We start from the raw sequence: 18,771 nt of genomic DNA, 5'->3' as shown, positions 1-18,771 counted from the left end.
CATCTGTGGAGAACATGGATAGGTGACGTTTCACAGAGTGCTGGAGTAACTCAGCGGGTCAGGCAGCATCTGTGGAGAACATGGATAGGTGACTTTTCAGGGTGGGACCCACTTCCAACTAGAGTCTGAATAAGAGTCTGAAGAAGAACTCTTCGAGGGGCGGGCCTGGCTGGCTCGCCCGCTGTGGAACCGGGACCCCCCCCCCCCCCTTAAGTGGGAGCCGTGTCCCAGGCTCGTCTGCTGCTCGTTCCCGAGGACCTGGAACTGGAGAGGAGGGAAGAGGGAGATGCCAACGGCGGTGGACGCTGGGCAAAGAGCCGGTGAGAACACCAGGGGGTCTTACCTTGAGAACCCTCAAGGTGGGCTGCGTGAGGCACCCCCTGTACATGAAGGCTGAAGGTGGGCGGGTTCACTGGATGATCCGGACGGAGGCGACGGATGCAATGGGCCTTGACGGCCAAATGCAGCTGGGACTGTGAAATGGCTCCAAAACCTGGCGACTCTTGCATATAGACTCAGTGGGCTATTTCTATGTGTTATGTACGTAATCAGAGGTTGTATTTATGGCAATAATCTTACTGATCTGGATGCCAAAAAGTGAATTTCACTGCAGCTTGATGAGAATAAAGAAGCATTGAATAATTCCCGATGTTGGGGGTCCAGAACCAGGGTCACAGTTTAAGAATAAGGGGTAAACCATTTAGAACAGAGGTGATGAAACACTTTTTCACACAGAGAGCTGTGAGTGTGGAATTCTCTGCCTCAGAGGGCGGTGGAGGCAGGTTAACCATATAACCATATAACAATGACAGCACGGAAACAGGCCATATCAGCCCTTCTAGTCCATGCCGAACATTTATTCTCACCTAGTCCCATCTACCTGCACTCAGACCATAACCCTCCATTCCTTTCCCGTCCATATACCTATCCAATTTATTTTTAAATGATAAAATCGAACCTGCCTCCACCACTTCCACTGGAAGCTCATTCCACACAGCTACCACTCTCTGAGTAAAGAAGTTCCCCCTCATGTTACCTCTAAACCTCTATCCCTTAATTCTCAAATCATGTCCTCTTGTTTGAATCTTCCCTACTCTCAATGGAAAAAGCTTATCCACGTCAACTCTGTCTATCCCTCTCATCATTTTAAAGACCTCTATCAAGTCCCCCCTTAACCTTCTGCGCTCCAAAGAATAAAGACCTAACTTGTTTATCCAGATGCTTATATATATTATCTCTAAGTATCCTTTCCATTAATTTTCCCACCACTGACGTCAAACTAACAGGTCTATAATTGCTAGGTTTACTCTTAGAACCCTTTTTAAACAATGGAACAACATGCGCAGTACGCCAATCCTCCGGCACTATTCCCGTTTCTAATGACATTTGAAATATTTCTGTCATAGCCCCTGCTATTTCTACACTAACTTCCCTCAATGTCCTAGGGAATATCCTGTCAGGACCTGGAGACTTATCTTTTGATATTTTTCAAAAGTGTCAATACTTCCTCTTCTTTGAATCTCATAGTTTCCATAGCTACTCTACTTGTTTCCCTTACCTCACATAATTCAATATCCTTCTCCTTGGTGAATACCAAAGAAAAAAAAAAGTTCAATATCTCCCCCATCTCTCTTGGCTCTACAGATAGCTGTCCACTCTGACTCTCTAATGGACCAATTTTATCCCTCGTTATCCTTTTGCTATTAATATTGCTGTAGAAACCCTTTGGATTTACTTTCACCTTACTTGCCAAAGCAACCTCATATCTTCTTTTAGCTTTTCTAATTTCTTTCTTAAGATTCTTTTTACATTCTTTATACTCCTCAAGCACCTCATTTACTCCATGCCGCCTATAATTATTGTAGATCTCACTCTTTTTCCGAACCAAGTGTCCAATTTCCCTTGAAAACCATGGCTCTTTCCAATTTTTACTATTTCCTTTCAACCGAACAGGGACATAAAGATTCTGTACTCTTAAAATTTCCCCTTTAAATGTCCTCCATTTCTCTTCTACATCCTTCCCATAAAACAAAATGTACCAATTCACTCCTTTTAAATCCTTTCACATCTCCTCAAAGTTAGCCTTTCTCCAATCAAAAATCTCAACCCTTGGTCCAGTTCTGACCTCCATAATTATATTGAAACTAATGGAATTGTGATCACTGGTCCCGAACTGTTCCCCAACGCAAACCTCCGCCACCTGACCCGTCTCATTTCCTAACAGGAGGTCCAGCACTGCCCCTTCTCTAGTAGGTACCTCTATGTATTGCTGCAAAAAACTATCCTGCACACATTTTACAAACTCCAAACCATCCAGCCCTTTTACAGAATGTGTTTCCCAGTCTATGTGTGGAAAATTGAAATCTCCCACAATCACAACCTTGTGCTTACTACTAATATCTGCTATCTCCTTACATATTTGCTCTTACAATTCTCGCTCCCCATTAGGCGGTCTATAATACACCCCTATAAGTGTTACTACACCTTTCCCACTTTTTAGTTCCACCCAAATAGCCTCCCTAGACGAGCCCTCTAATCTATCCTGCTAAAGCACTGCTGTAATATCTTCCCTGACAAGCAATGCATCACCTCCACCTCTTGCCCCTCCAATTCTATCACACCTGAAGCAACGAAATCCTGGAATATTTAGTTTCCAATCTCTGCCACAACATCATACTTCCAGGTGTCTATCCAGACTCTAAGCTCATCCACCTTTCTTACAATGCTCCTAGCATTAAAATATGCACATTTAAGAAACCCACCCGCTCTTATTCTCTGTTTATTATCTTTTTCTGCTTTCTCCCCTACATGTTGGGTCTGAGTGCTTCCCTTCTCTGCCTCCTGCCTCACACACTGTCTACTAGCTTTCTCTATTTGAGTATCCAGGTTCTCTGGAAACTTTCAAGAGAGAGCTAGACAGGGCTCTTAAAGATAGCAGAGTCATGGGATATGGGGAGAAGGCAGGAACGGGGTACTGATTGTCGATGATCAGCCATGATCACATTGAATGGTTATGCTGGCTCGAAGGGCCGAATGGCCTACTCCTGCACCTATTGTCTATTGTCTATTGGCTACGAATTAATTCATTGAAAGAGATTTTGTACACCATTGGATAGAGGACGGTTTGCTGAACACTGCAGTCCCCACCCAGCTTCAGAGCTGCTTGAGAACAATGGGATGTAATTCCATGTCTCCCATCAACTACCGTTGTGGTTTATGTGAATGCGCCACCAATTAATGGTAATTTATGTTTTATTCTGTTGCTTCAAGGCTTTCTTGTACTTTCAGGAATTATCCTGACAGTTGCATTTTTGCAAATGCACTTAAAATTGCGAAGGAAATGGTTGTTTTCTTGCTGATTCCTATTCCATTAGCTCATGTTATTCTAACAATACAGTGGCTGAGAGCGCATCAACTACTGCATGAAGTGGCTAAACAATGTCTGGAACAGAAATATTCAACACTGATTTCATCATTTCATCTCCACGGGTGGCAGATGTAGTATAGCAATTCTAAATGATGTTGAGTTTATCGATGGAATAACCAAAAATAACATCTTATGCATACTGTCCGTTTAAATGTTGCCTGGATGTTTTACTGATTGGAGGCATGTCACCAGTGGTGTGCCATAGGAGTCAGCGTTTAGTTTAGACTAGAGATACAGCACGGAAACAGGCCCTTTGGCCCATCGAGTCCATGCTGACCAGCGATCATCTGAACAAGAACGGGGTACTGATTGTGGATGATCAGCCTTGATCACATTGAATGGCGGTGCTGGCTCGAAGGGCCAAATGGCCTACTCCTGCACCTATTGTCTATTGTCTATTGTCTAACACCAGCACTATCCTACGCATTAGGGACAATTTGCAGAAGTCAATTAACCTACAACCCTGCACGTCTTTGAAATGTGGGAGGAAACAGGATCACTTGGAGAAAACCTATGCAGTCACATGGAGAATGTGAATCCCATGTGGTTACATAAAAAGGCAGCAACTCCACTGCATGCCACTCTGCTGCCCCCTGGTGCTAGACCCACTGTTGTTATAGACATTAACAATTTGGATGGCAATGGTATTGTTTAGCAAATGACACCAAAATTGGGGCATTGTGGACGGTGAGGAACGATATCTATTTGCAACGAAATCCAGATCTGTTGGGATTGTGGGCCAAGGAGAATGGCAAATGGAATTTAACTCTGACAAGTGCCATGTGTTTACTTTGGTGTGTCAAACTAGTGAGGGACTTAAAGGGCCTGTCCCACTTGCATGCGATTGCATGCGTTTGGCGCGACCAAACGGAAGCGGAGTTCATGCGAAGTTCGCGCTAAGTACGCGCTAAGTTCGCGCGTGACGTCATTTGCGTCATACTCACCAATCAGCTGGGCAGGAGGCGGGCCGACTGAATTTGGGCGTCGAACGGCATCGGGCGGTGACGGCATCACGCAACGCCACGCCGGGCGGTAACGTCATCGCGCAACGCCACGCGCTAGGCGTACGCCGTCGAGACGCTAGGCGTACGCCGTCAAGACGCTGCGTACAACCGCAATGCGCCTGCGTGCCGACAGTCCGTTGGCGAACGAAGATTCTCCGACAGTTTTTCGGAGCCCTGCGCGATGTCGGGACCAGCCCCGCACAACTCCGCGTTTCTAAGTGGGACCGGACCCGCGCGGCCATGCGGTGCCCGTACGCCTCAAGTGACCACGTTTGGTCGCGTCAAATGCATGCAATCGCATGCAAGTGGGACAGGCCCTTTACACAGTCAATGGTGGAGAGTGTTGCTGAACAGAGAGGTGTGGAAGTACAGGAGCACGGTGCCCTGAACGTGGTGAGTCAGGTGGACAGGGGGGGTGAAGAAGGAGTCTGTCACGCTTGCCTTCATTGGGAAGGGTGTTGAGTACAAACTTTGGGACATCGTGATGCAGCTGTACAAGTTGTTGGTGAGACCACACTTGGAGCACTGTGTGCTGTTCTGGTCACACAGCTACAGGAGGGATGTCATGAAGGTGAAAGGGTGTAGAAGGGATTCACCAGGATGTTACCTGGGCTTGTGGGCTTGAGCTACAGGGAGAGGTTGGATAGGCTGGGACTGTGGAGCGTAGGAGGCTGAGGGGTGACCTTATTGAGGTGTACAGGATCATGAGGGGCGCGGATAAAGTGAACGCTCATAGTCTTTATCCCATGGTAGAGGATTCTAAAACTAGAGATTTGATAGACCTTTGGGCCAACTTGTTCACTCAGAGGCTAGTCCATATCTGGAATGAGCTGCCAGAGGAAGCTTATAGAAATGGATACAAATTTGACTTTTAAAGGACATTTTGACAGATATATTTAAGAAAGAACTGCAGGTGCTGGAAAAATCGAAGGTAGACAAAATTGCTGGAGAAACTCAGCGGGCGAGGCAGCATCTATGGAGCGAAGGAATAGGCGACGTTTCGGGTCGAGACCTGAAATTTCTCCAGCAATTTTGTCTACCTTTTGACAGATATCTATATAACTAAAAGTCTCATCTTGACCACTTCCTGTCTGCGCTGTATATTGATTTTAGAAAAAAACACTACCATATATCGCTATGATTTTTGGCCATCTCACTCGCAGTACTCCTCCGCTGAGGCAGCCCCGAGATCTTAAGATCAGCTGATTGGTCCTCTCGCCTGTCAATCACCACAATGAAGGTAACACCCCTACCGGGGAGGGGGGGAGGGGGGCAGGACTATAAAACCCCGGATGCCTGGACGTGAATCAGTCACTCTGGACGATCGCGAGGGAGAGTCCACAACTGTGATTCTAAGCTGTGAATCAACTAACTGTGAGTCTGCAATGTACTTGCAATAAATGATTTGATAGCCCTTAATGACAATGCAATGAGTTGTTTGGCAATTTGGTGTCTTGCACTCTGCTTGAAATGCTATGAAATTGAATTTGGTGGCCTGCCTGCACTCTGCTTGAAATGCTATGAAACTGAATTTGGTGGCCTGCACCCTGCTTGAAATGCTATGAAACTGAATTTGGTGGCCTGCACTCCGCTTGAAATGCTATGAAACTGAATTTGGTGGCCTGCACTGCTTGAAATGCTATGATACTGAATTTGGTGGACTACACTCTGCTTGATATGCTATGAAACTGAATTTGGTGGCCTGCACTCGGCTTGAAATGCTATGAAACTGAATTTGGTGGCCTGCACCCTGCTTGAAATGCTATGACACTGAATTTGGTGGCCTGCACTCCGCTTGAAATGCTATGAAACTGAATTTGGTGGCCTGCACTGCTTGAAATGCTATGATACTGAATTTGGTGGACTGCACTCTGCTTGATATGCTATGAAACTGAATTTGGTGGCCTGCACTCTGCTTGAAATGCTATTTAACTGAATTTGGTGGCCTGCACTCTGCTTGTATTGCTATGAAATTGAATTTGGTGGCTTGCACTCTGCTTGAAATAGAATTTCAAGGAATAGCCTTGAGTGAACTACCAATCCACCAGCCCTGAATGACTGATCTGCCAGCCCACCAGCCAAGAGTGACTGAGCTGCCAGCGCACCAGTCCTGAGTGACTGAGCTGCCAGCCCACCAGGCCTAAGTGACTGAACTGCCAGCGCACTAGTCCTGAGTGACTGAACTGCCAGCGCACCAGTCCTGAGTGACTGAGCTGCCAGCCCACCAGGCCTGAGTGACTGAGCTGCCAGCCCACCAGGCCTGAGTTACTGAACTGCCAGCCCACCAGGCCTGAGTGACTGAGCTGCCAGCCCACCAGGCCTGAGTTACTGAGCTGTCAGCCCAAGAATCCATTCAGCCCACAATGTTCATAATAGCCCTTGAAATCAGTACCTTCGGCCCACAACACCTATACTAGCGGGATATAGCCAGGCAGAGTTGGGGTTGGCATCATGTTTGATGAGAAACATTGTGGGCTGAAGGGCCTGTTCTTATGCTGTACTGTTTCATGTTCTATTGATTTAAGCTAAAGTCAATTTTATTTGTCACATGCACCTGAAGGTGCAGTGAAATGAATTTGCCAGCAGCGATACACTTAAAAAGAACACACAATACACAATAAGATTTAACACAAGCATCCACCACAGCATTCTTCACTGTGGTGGAAGGCAACAAAGTCCAGTCAGTCCTCTTCCTTTGTTCATCCGTGGTCGGGGCCATAGACCCTCCGTAGTCGCCGCTACGGACGGCCCGATGTACAGGCCCTCTGGTCGGGATGATCCAAACTCCGACGTCGGGACGGTCAAACACACTCTGTGGCTCGTAGTGCCTGAATTAGCCACTTTCTTACCAGAGACCGCGGCTTCAGGATGTTCAGGGATGTTTGCGCAGAATTATCTGTCACCAGCTGTTTAAGCTTTTAATTCCACTGAATGCGTGCATCATATGACCAACGCTTGTGCTGCTGAGACTGCTTTACTGCTGAGAACCAAAGGTAAATGTATTAACCTGAGGTCTTAGCTTGTAACAAAGAGAGTGCCATTGACTTGTTGAAGCGTTCAGTGTGTCCTTGAACATCATTCTCCTTTACCTGCAGTCTTCATTACACATGAGGAATTTAAATGGACGTTTAAATTCCTTATGTGAATTGGTTATGTGAAATTCCTTATGTGACAGTTTCTTTGCCTGTCATGACAAATGATGCAGGCACAAGAAATTGCAGGTGCTGGAATCGTGAGCAAAAAGTGGGTCGGTGGGGGAGCTGCGAGTCGGCTGCCCTGCCAGCAGCGTGTTTGTTATTTAGTGTGTCCAAGTGTTTGTTTTGGTGTCTCTTGGTGTGTCTTGTGTGGTGGGGCAGGGAAAGGAGGGAACTGCTTTCGGTCGCCTCCTCCACGGCGAGGTCACTTTTTCCATGTCGCCTCCCATGCGGCATAACACCATGGATTGGAGCGGCCTGTCCTGGAGTCGGGCCTGGAGCATCGGCAGCAGACGCAGTGTGGACTTTCCATCGTGGAGTCGCCAGAGGGGAGTGCTCCAATCGCTGGTCTGGTGACGTTGACATCATGGGGCTGTGGTCTGTGGGGCTTCTAGCCGCGGGCTAGAACTTACCATCTGGAGTCTGGGATCCCTCGCCGGGGATCGCCGGAGATGAGCTCCGACACCGGCCTGCGGCCTACAACATCCTGAAGCCACGGTCTCCGGTAGGAAAGTGGCAATTCTGGACCTCCAAATCGCGGAGTGTGTTGGACCGTCTCAACGTCGGAGTTTGGATCATCCTGACGAGAGGGCCTGTACATCGGGCTGTCTGTAGCGGCGACTACGGAGGGTCTATGGCCCCGACCACGGATGAACAAGGTGGAGGACTGACTGGACTTTGTTGCCTTCCACCACAGTGAAGAATGCTGTGGTGGATGTTTGTGTTAAATCTTATTGTGTATTGTGTGTTCTTTTTAATTGTATCGCTGCTGGCAAATTCATTTCACTGCACCTTCGGGTGCATGTGACCAATAAATTTGACTTTGAATTTGAACACAGAGTGCTGGAAGAACTCAGCGGGTCAGGCAACATCTGTGGAGGGAATGGATTAATTATGTTTTGGGTCGGGACCCTTCTTTGGTGGGGGTGAGAAAGCTGGAAAGTCTCTGGAAAGACATAGGAAGTCTCTTGACATAAGGAGGTTTCAAACAATCAAAATATTATTAGAAACATAGAAAATAGGTGCAGGAGTAGGCCATTCGGCCCTTCGAGCCTGCACCGCCATTCAATATAATCATGGCTGATCATCCAACTCAGTATCCTGCACCTGCCTTCTCTCCATATCCCCTGATCCCTTTAGCCACAAGGGCCACATCTAACTCCCTCTTAAATATAGCCAATGAACTGGCCTCAACTACCTTCTGTGGCAGAGAATTCCAGAGATTCACCACTCTCTGTGTGAAAAAATGTTTTCTCATCTCGGTCCTAAAAGATTTCCCCTTTATCCTTAAACTGTGACCCCTTGTTCTGGACTTCCCCAACATCGGGAACAATCTTCCTGCATCTAGCCTGTCCAATCCCTTAAGAATTTTGTAAGTTTCTATAAGATCCCCCCCTCAATCTTCTAAATTCTAGCGTGTACAAACCGAGTCTATCCAGTCTTTCTTCATATGAAAGTCGTGCCATCCCAGGAATCAGTCTGGTGAACCTTCTCTGTACTCCCTCTATGGCAAGAATGTATTTCCTCAGATTAGGAGACCAAAACTGTACGCAATACTCCAGGTGTGGTCTCACCAAGACCCTGTACAACTGCAGTAGAACCTCCCTGCTCCTATACTCAAATCCTTTTGCTATGAAAGCTAACATACCATTCGCTTTCTTCACTGCCTGCTGCACCTGCATGCCCACTTTCAATGACTGGTGTACCATGACACCCAGGTCTCGCTGCATCTCCCCTTTTCCTAGTCGGCCACCATTTAGATAATAGTCTGCTTTCCTGTTTTTGCCTGTGGAGGGAATGGATTAATTATGTTTTGGGTCGGGCCCTTCTTTGGTGGGGGTGAGAAAGCTGGAAAACAGAGGAGGGGGGTCATTTAGCTGACTAGGCATTGAGACATAGGAAGTCTCTTGACATAAGGAGGTTTCAAACAATCAAAATATTATTGACAAATAAACACAACCCTTTATTTTAAACTGCAGATAGTTTTGAATATCAAAATAGAAACATAGGTTCTATGGTTCAGAAAATCAGGTTGAACACCTTCTAATTAAGTTGAATATCTAGTAATTAAATTGCTCAACATATGGTTTTAAGTGGCGTGGGATTACATTGCAGCATAAGCATCAATTAGAGAACTATATAGGCATTTGACAGCTCATCTCAAATGGATACACTATCGTGCACATGGGAGTTATGGTACAGTGAAAAGCTTTTGATGTATGCTCACCAGACAGCGGAAAGGCAATCCTTCGTTACAATCGAACCATCCACAGTATACAAACACATTTGGGTTTCTCCCCTCTCCCATCAGGCAAAAGGTATAGAAGTGTCAAAACGCACACCTCCAGATGCCGGGACAGTTTCTTCCCAGCTGTTATCGGACAACTGAACCATCCTACCACAACTGGAGAGTCCTGAGCTACGATGTACCTCGTTGGAGATCCTTGGACTTTACTGGATTTTATCTTGCACTTAAACAGCATTTAAAAGGCATTTAAAAAAGCTACATGGACAGGAAAGGGCCAATGCAGGCAGATGGGATGATGTTATCTGGGGCATCTTAGGCAGGATTGTGGATGATCAGCCATGATCACATTGAATGGCGGTGCTGGCTCGAAGGGCCGAATGGCCTACATCCTGCACCTATTTTCAATTGTGACCGTGTGCGTTTTCTCTGAGATCTTCGGTTTCCTCCCACACTCCAAAGACGCACACGTTTGTAGGTTAATTGGCTTGGTATAAATGTAAATTGTCCCTAGTCTGTGTAGGATAGTGTTAGTGTACGGGTGATCGCTGGTTGGTGCGGATTCGGTGGGCTGAAGGGTCTGTTTCTGCGCTGTATCTCTAAATTAAACTAAACTGCAGCACAGGAGCAGGCCCTGTGGCCCGCGGTGTCTGCGGCCTTACATGGTGCTGAGTTAAAACTAATCACCTCTGCTTGAATGTGATCCATATGTCACTGTATATCATGTTGTCACTTGCGAGCGGAGCACCAAGGCAAATTCCTTGTATGTGAACACTTGGCCGATATTCATTCATATTCCTCCCATTCCTGCATATCTGCATAACTTTTTAAAAGCCTCTTACAAGCCCCTATCATATTAATCTTCCAAGTTTTCTTTTAGGGTCCTCACCTTGCACAGTAGATTTCCGTCTGCTTATAGCAAGGGTTCCCAACCAGGGGTAAATTTACCTCCAGGGGGTAAATTTCGCCTACCCAGGGGGTAAATTTGTTGCTTTCAGCCATGATCATATTGAATGGCGGTGCAGGCTCGAAGGGCCGAATGGCCTACTCCTGCACCTAATTTCTATGTTTCTATGTTTCTATGTTTCTGGATTTGTAGATATATTTTCTAATTGACTGACTGTGTTTGGTTCTGGTATCCTGGTATCTGTTCATCATTAGGTGTTCATAAATAAGTGAAATCACATTGTTATGTGGTATTAAAGTTGTCAGGGGTAAACGGGACAAATAAGGCTGGGAACCCCTGGCTTATAGGAAATGTTTAAGAAGGGACTGCAGATGCTGGAAAAATCAAAGATAGACAAAAATGGTGGAGACTCAGCGGGTGAGGCGTCTCGACCCGAAACGTCGCCTATTCTTTCGCTCCTTAGATGTTGCCTCACCCGCTGAGTTTCTCCAACATTTTTGTCCATCCTGGCTTATAGGATGTGTGTTGTAAAACTAATGAGCACATGTTATTTCCACAGTGAAGAATCAAGAGCACACAAACTCTCTGCCAAAAAGGTTGTTTCAGAGGTAAGCAGATTTTACAATTTATTTTACATGTTTTTAAAGATGTGTGGGTAAACCTCGGTATGAATGCAGTGAAAAAAACCCCACAAACTGCTGGAGGAATTCAACATGTCAGGCATCATCTGTAGACTTATCCCTTTGTCCCCACAGATGTTGAATGACTCGCTGAGTTCCTCCAGCAATTTGTTTTCTGCTCTAGATTAAAGTATCTACAATCTCTTGGGTTTATAAGTTCCAGGAGCAAAATTAGGCCATTCAGCCCATTACGTCTACTCTGCCATTCAATCATGTCTGATCTCTCTCTCCCTCCTAACCCCCATTCTCCTGCCTTCTCCCCATAACCCCTGACACTAATTACTATACTATGTTGGTGGTTTGCACATGAGAAACCGAGGTTTATGGGCTGATGGATTAGATCGCATTGGATCCAGATAGAGAATTGGCTTCATGGAAGAAAGCAGAGGGTGGTGGTGGAAGGTTTCAGACTGGAGACCTGTGACAAGTGATGTGCCTCTGGGATCAGTGCTGAGCCCATTGCTGTTTGTGGTTTATTGCAACGTTTTCACTGCATGGTTAAGTTTGCAGATGACATGAAAGTTTGCAGATGACATGAAAGTGGGTGGCATTGTAAATAGCAAAGATGGTTATCAAAAATTGTGGCAGGATATTGATCAGTTGGGCAAGTGGGCTGAGGAATGGTTAATAGAATTTAATGTAGATAAGAGCGCGGCATAGAAACATAGAAACATAGGTGCAGGAGTAGGCCATTCGGCCCTTCGAGCCAGCATCACCATTCATTGTGATCATGGCTGATCATCCCCAATCAATAACCCGTGCCTGCCTTCTCCCCATATCCCTTGATTCCACTAGCCCCTAGAGCTCTATCTAACTCTCTTAAATCCATCCAGTGACTTGGCCTCCATTGCCCTCTGTGGCAGGGAATTCCACAAATTCACAACTTACCGAAGTCTCACCTAATGGCTTCCCCTTTATTCTAAGGTCAATTGGGATATGGGGAGAAGGCTGGAATGGGGTACTGATTGGGGATGATCAGCAATGATCACATTGAATGGCGGTGCAGGCTTGAAGGGCCGATTGGCCTACTCCTGCACCTATTGTCTATTGTCTATTGTCAAAGCCAGTACAGGACCTACATAGTGAACAGCAGGGTCCTGTAGAGTGTTGTAGTGCAGAGGGATCTAGGAGTGCAGGTGCATAGTTCCTTGAACATGGCCTCACAGATAGATTGGATGGTCAAGAAGGATTTTGATACTTTGGCCTTCATCAGTCAGGGTATTCAGAAGAAAAGTTGGGATGTTATGTTACAGTTGCACAAGACATTGGACAGGTCACATTTGGAGTATTGTGTTTAGTTTTACGAAACATATTAAGTTGGAAAAGGTGCTGAGAAGATTTACGAGGGTGTTGCCAGGACTCGAGGGCCTGAGCTACAGGGAGAGGTTGGTACTAGTGTAGATGGGGCAATAGACAATAGGTGCAGGAGTAGGCCATTCGGCCCTTCGAGCCAGCAGGATGGTTCCATTAATGACAAGTCCAGAGGACAGGGTGGTGATGAAGGCATTTTTACTCATTTGCCTTCATTGGTAAGGATCAGAGAGTGATACAGCTCGGAAACAGGCACTTCGGCCCAACTTGCCCACACCGGCCAACATGTCCCAGCTACACTAGTCCCAAAACAGCTATACACCCGTCCTATCCAATAGGCAATAGACAATAGGTGCAGGAGTAGGCCATTCGGCCCTTCGAGCCAGCACCGCCATTCAATGTGATCATGGCTGATCATCCCCAATCAGTAGCCCGTTCCTACCTTCTCCCCATATCCCCTGACTCTGCTATCTTTAAGAGCCCTATCTAGCCCTCTTGAAAGCATCCAGAGAACTGGCCTCCACCGCCTTCTGAGGCAGATAATTCCACAGACTCACAACTCTCTGTGTGAAAATGTTTTTCCTCATCTCTGTTCTAAATGGCTTACCCCTTATTCTTAAACTGTGGCCCCTGGTTCTGGACTCCCTCAACATCAGGAACATGTTTCCTGCCTCTAGCGTGTCCAAAACCTTAATAATCGTATATGTTTCAAGAAGATATCCTCTCATCCTTCTAAATTCAAGAGTATACAAGCCCAGCGCTCCATTCTATCAATATATGACAGTCCCGCCATCCCGGGAATTAACCTTGTGAACCTACGCTGCACTCCCTCAATAGCAAGAATGTCCTTCCTCACATTTGGAGACCAAAACTGCACACAGTTGATTGTGAGTTACTGCAGCACATTGTGTTCTTTGCTGCAGATTCCAGCACTTGCAGCTCCTTCTGTCGCCTGTTACTGTGTGTGTGTGTGCGTGTGTGCGTGCGCACGCGCGCGGCGCCAGGCACACAATGAGTGTCAGTGGCATTTGCATGCAGCAGAGGGCGCACCAGAACCAGAAATCTACTTTAAATTCCATCATGATCGGTACAACTGAGCAATAAAATTGCATGGCTGGGTGTAAGATGAAAGAATAACGTGACATGAAAGCAAAACAAGCTGCTTCATAGTTTTAGTTTAGCTTAGAGATAAATGTGGAAACAGGTTCTTCAGCCCACCGAGTCCGTGCCGACCTGCGATCACCCCTACACACCTGCCTGCACATGACCCATATCCCTCTCAATATATGTTTCAATAAGATTCCCTCTCATCCTTCCAAATTCCAGAGTGTACAAGCCGAGCTGCTCCATTCTCTCAGCATATGACAGTCCCGCCATCCCGGGAATTAACCTTGTAAACCTACGCTGCACTCCCTCAATAGCAAGAATGTCCTTCCTCAAATTTGGAGACCACAACTGCACACAATACTCCAGGTGTGATCTCACTAGGGCTCTGTACAACTGCAGAAGGACCTCTTTGCTCCTATGCTCAACTCCTCTTGTTATGAAGGCCAACATGCCATTTGCTTTCTTCACTGCCTGCTGTACCTGCATGTTTACTTTCATAGACTGATGTACAAGGACCCCCAGATCCCATTGTACTTCCCCTTTTCCCAACTTGACATAATTTAGATAATAATCTGACTTCCTGTTTTTGCTACAAAAATGGATAACCTTACCTGTATCCACATTAAACTGCATCTGCCATGCATCTGCCCACTCACCCAACCTGTCCAAGTCACCCTGCATTCTCATAGCAGCCTCCTCACAGTTCACACTGCCACCCAGCTTTGTGTCATCTGCAAATCTGTAGATTCCTATTTAGGAATACATTAGAGATGGCTTGAAACCTATAATTCCCTGTTGTCTGAGCATACCAAATATTAGGTCTCTAGTCCTTGGAGCACGGGGGGGGGGCTGAGGGGTGATCTTATGGAGCTGTATCAAAAATCATGAGGGGAAGAGATGGGGTGACTGCACAGAGTCTTTTACCCATGGTAGCGGATTCAAGAACCCGAGGACTTAGGTTAAAAGTGAGAGGGAAAGGTTTAATAGGAACCTGAGGGGCAACATTTTAACACACAGGGTGGTGGATATATGGAGTGAGCTGCCAGACATGGTAGTTGAGGCAAGTATGATAGTAGCATTTAAAATGTTGTAAGTAAGAATTTAACTGTTCTGCTTTGGTATATACGACAATAAAACACTCATAAAGGACCTGTCCCACTTACGCGATATTTTCGCCGACTTGCCGGCACCTGTCATAGTCTCAGCAGGTCGCCGATATTTTTCAACATTTTGAAAATCCAGCGGTGACCAGAAAAAGGTGCGACTCTTTGGGCAAAACCCATAAGCTATAACCTCTGATGTCCTTACTAATCTAGAATCTGTCAACCTCCACTTTAAAAATACCCAAAGACTCGGCCTCCACAGCCGTCTGTGGCAATGAATTCCACAGATTCACCACCCTCTGGCTAATCAAATTCCTCCTTATCTCCTTTCTAAAGATATCTGGCAACTAATGTAGAATCTTTTACTTACTCAGATTACTGCTGTAGATATGCTGGTGGAAAAAGCAGCCATTCCTGAAGGATTCAGAGCTTCTACTCTTGCCCAGTTGTTGGCAGAAGGTAGTTAATAGTAATTAAATATGAATGTATTCATTTGCAATGACCATGCTACATTACCCTGTGTATGTAAAATGAATCTCAATGAGCGCACAGCTGCTGTGTTCTCAAAAGTGTACACAATAATAATTACACCTTCATCATAAGGTACAGCAGGCAGTGAAGAAAGCTAATGGCATGTTGGCCTTTATAACAAGAGGAGTTGAATATAGGAGCAAAGAGGTCCTTCTGCAGTTGTACAGAGCCCTAGTGAGACCACACCTGGAGTATCATGTGCAGTTTTGGTCCCCTAATTTGAGGAAGGACATTCTTGCTATTGAGGGAGTGCAGCGTAGGTTTACAAGGTTAATTCCCGGGATGGCGGGACTGTCATATGCTGAGAGAATGGAGCAGCTGGGCTTGTATTCTCTGGAGTTTAGAAGGATGAGAGGGTATCTTATTATTATTAAAGCTTTATTTCAGACACAGGTCCATATAACACATCAAACAGTACAAAGAATTACAAAGATACATTAAAAAATTGCATATTAGCCTAAAATATATATAAGCTATTGCACCAATGCCGTCTTAGCCTAGAAGTGAATCTATAGCAGCTTTTCAGAGGGCTGACTAGGGCTTCAATTATGTGGTTCTCTGACTTGTCCAGGCGACACATAAAACTAAACATCAGCTGTCTTAAGAGTGCCTCACAGGTTGGCACTCTAGTGGACACAAACAATTGACTGGCACTATGCCACCTATGGACACAAAGTAGCAACCTCATTGCATCATTGTATGCAACCTTAAGCCTCTGCATACTCTTGTTCTTATAATTAGACCACAATTGAGCAGTATATAACGGTGTGATGTAGGTTCTAAACAGGGAACACTTCACAGAATCAGAGCACATATAAAACTTCCTTATAAGCATGTTGGCTTGAAGATAAATTTTACATTTTTATTGAAACATGTAAGATTATTAAGGGTTTGGACACGCTAGAGGCAGGAAACATGTTCCCGATGTTGGGGGAGTCCAGAACCAGGGGCCACAGTTCAAGAATAAGGAGTAAGCTATTTAGAACGGAGATGAGGAAACACTTTTTCACACAGAGATTGTGAATCAGTGGAATTCTCTGCCTCAGAGGGCGGTGGAGGCCGCTTCTCTGGATACTTTCAAGAGAGAGCTAGATAGGGCTCTTAAAGATAGCGGAGTCAGGGGATATGGGGAGAAGGCAGGAACGGGGTACTGATTGGGGATGATCAGCCATGATCACATTGAATGGCGGTGCTGGCTCGAAGGGCTGAATGACCTACTCCTGCACCTATTGTCTATTGTCTATTGTCTATTGAAACTGAACTGGTAACCTGTATTGGCTTCCTGAACACCTTTCCCAACTCTCGATTAGGCAACACTTTCTTTATATGGGCAATATAATGATTACCCTGCCCACAGAGTATGATGGTCCCAGCTTGGCTTTAGAGTTATGCAGCATGGAAATGGTGCTCCTCGATCCACCGAGCCTACACGGATAATCAGGCACCCATTTACACTCATCACATTGTATTCTCGCCATGTTTACATCAACATTCTCCCCCAGATTCACCAACACACTCGGGGCCATTTCCACCGACTAATGATCCTACTAAACTGTCCTTTACTGCTATGGAATCTGACTGGTTCTTTATTGTCACATGTAGCCAAACGCAAACACACAGTGAAACTCTATGTGTACAAACAGTCCAGTAGAGTTCGTTCGCCCGTGTGTCAGACGATGTAGCTCGCTGCTGGCTTCTGTCGTCGTTCAACATGTTGACAGAAATGTCGCCCGACGCGTCACAGAGTGCATCGTGCCGTCGCTTCCAGGGATCGCCACCAGGAGGCTTCTGTCATCATCCCCTCCAGTAGAGTATTGCCACACCTAAGCACATTTCTGATTAGCATATTGTACAAAAATAGTCCAGTGATCCTGCGTGCGAGAGGGGCCATGGTTTGGAGCCATTCTCAGGGTCCAGTCCGTGTTCTAGTTGTTATGAGCCGTGCCCGATCCAGGCGAGGCCCAGGCCTCTGCAGGGCCTCCAGCCATCACCTTCCCTTGGACGTGTGGATGGACCAGTGAAGCTGAGTTCTAGTTATTATGAGCGGTGCCCGATCCAGGCGAGCCCCAGGCCTCTGCACTAGCTATCACTTATGAATCCAGGTTCCCTCTCCTCTCCTACCAGCGTCGCTCCTTTCCCTCAATGTCCGTCGTTGCTGGCCCCATCGTCCCGATCTTGTGCGGGGGCCGGCTCCTACATGTGGGGAACCGGCTTGGTGGCTTCCCCCTGCAGGTTGCCATTCACCGGGACTGAGCTCGGCCGTGGGGGGGGGGGGGGCGACGGGGAACCGGAGCACTGGAAGAAACCCAAGCTTCCCACAGTCAGAGGCCGCAGGGTTTGAACCTGGGTCTCTGCCGCTGTGAGGCAGCAGCTGAACCACGGTGCTGCCCCTTTGTGAATGCTGATCCTGTCTCATAACTAGAGCCCTAGAGCCATGATTTTGCCATAAATGCCATGTGCCTTTTTTGATGATTTCGCCAAGATAATGCCTTTTTCACGATCGTGCGCCTAAATCAGGCTTTTTTTGCTGCTTTGCTAAAAGGTTGTACCGTGATCACAATGGCGTTTTCTATGTTAACATATTGATATTATTGTTATTATTAACGTGTTAACATTGTATAAATTACAAGAAAATTTCCACCACCGGGGCAAACCGGGGATGCCACCATCGGCCGTTCATTCGTTCGTGCCGCTGCCCGCTGGTTCAGTCTTCTCCAAGATCTATTCATTGCTTCCAATTTTGCAAACTTCCCACAAGCTATCACTTCCCTTGAGAAGAAACGTGGCGAAACATTAGTGAATAACTTGCAGGTTTTCAACAAAATAACTGACGATATTCGTAAAGTTCCTGGTGATGTAGGTAAAGACATACAAGGAAAATGTGAGAGAGTGAGTTTAGATAACAAAGATCTTGAAGAAATACAAAACATAGCTAAAGTTCTCAAAGGTAGTTGTAATGCACAAGACATGAATATCGAGTCTGTAGCTTGTTTCGGGTATGCACCAGTGACCTCAGCTGAGGTAGAAAGAAGATTTTCACAACTGAAGCATATTCTGTCTGACAGACAGCATAGTTTAACACCAGATAATTTGGAAAAAATGCTAGTAATTATGTGCAACCAGGCAATTTGGTCATTTAATGTAGTATACATTATTATCATTTTTAACCATATTTTGGTGGTGGAAATACATGCCTTTTTATGCCTTTTTTTGTCAATAAATGCCATTTACGTGTATTTTTTGTAATTTTATGAAGCCTTTT

The 18,771-nt window shown here is 46.0% G+C and overlaps 1 protein-coding gene across 2 annotated transcripts in view; it reads left to right on the top strand.

Annotated features, from left to right (window-relative positions):
- Nucleotides 1–18,771, top strand: part of nphp1 (nephrocystin 1) — a 105,015-nt gene that overhangs the window by 25,741 nt on the left and 60,503 nt on the right. For both annotated transcript variants that reach the window (XM_033022019.1, XM_033022020.1), the window contains 2 exons: nt 11,337–11,385; nt 15,353–15,437. In XM_033022019.1, coding sequence (XP_032877910.1) covers nt 11,337–11,385; nt 15,353–15,437 — 134 coding nt within the window. The remainder of the gene's footprint in view (nt 1–11,336; nt 11,386–15,352; nt 15,438–18,771) is intronic.

The sequence above is a fragment of the Amblyraja radiata genome, chromosome 5 (assembly GCF_010909765.2).
Source record: "Amblyraja radiata isolate CabotCenter1 chromosome 5, sAmbRad1.1.pri, whole genome shotgun sequence".
NCBI lineage: Eukaryota > Metazoa > Chordata > Chondrichthyes > Rajiformes > Rajidae > Amblyraja > Amblyraja radiata.
This window is presented reverse-complemented; position numbering and strand designations above follow the sequence as displayed.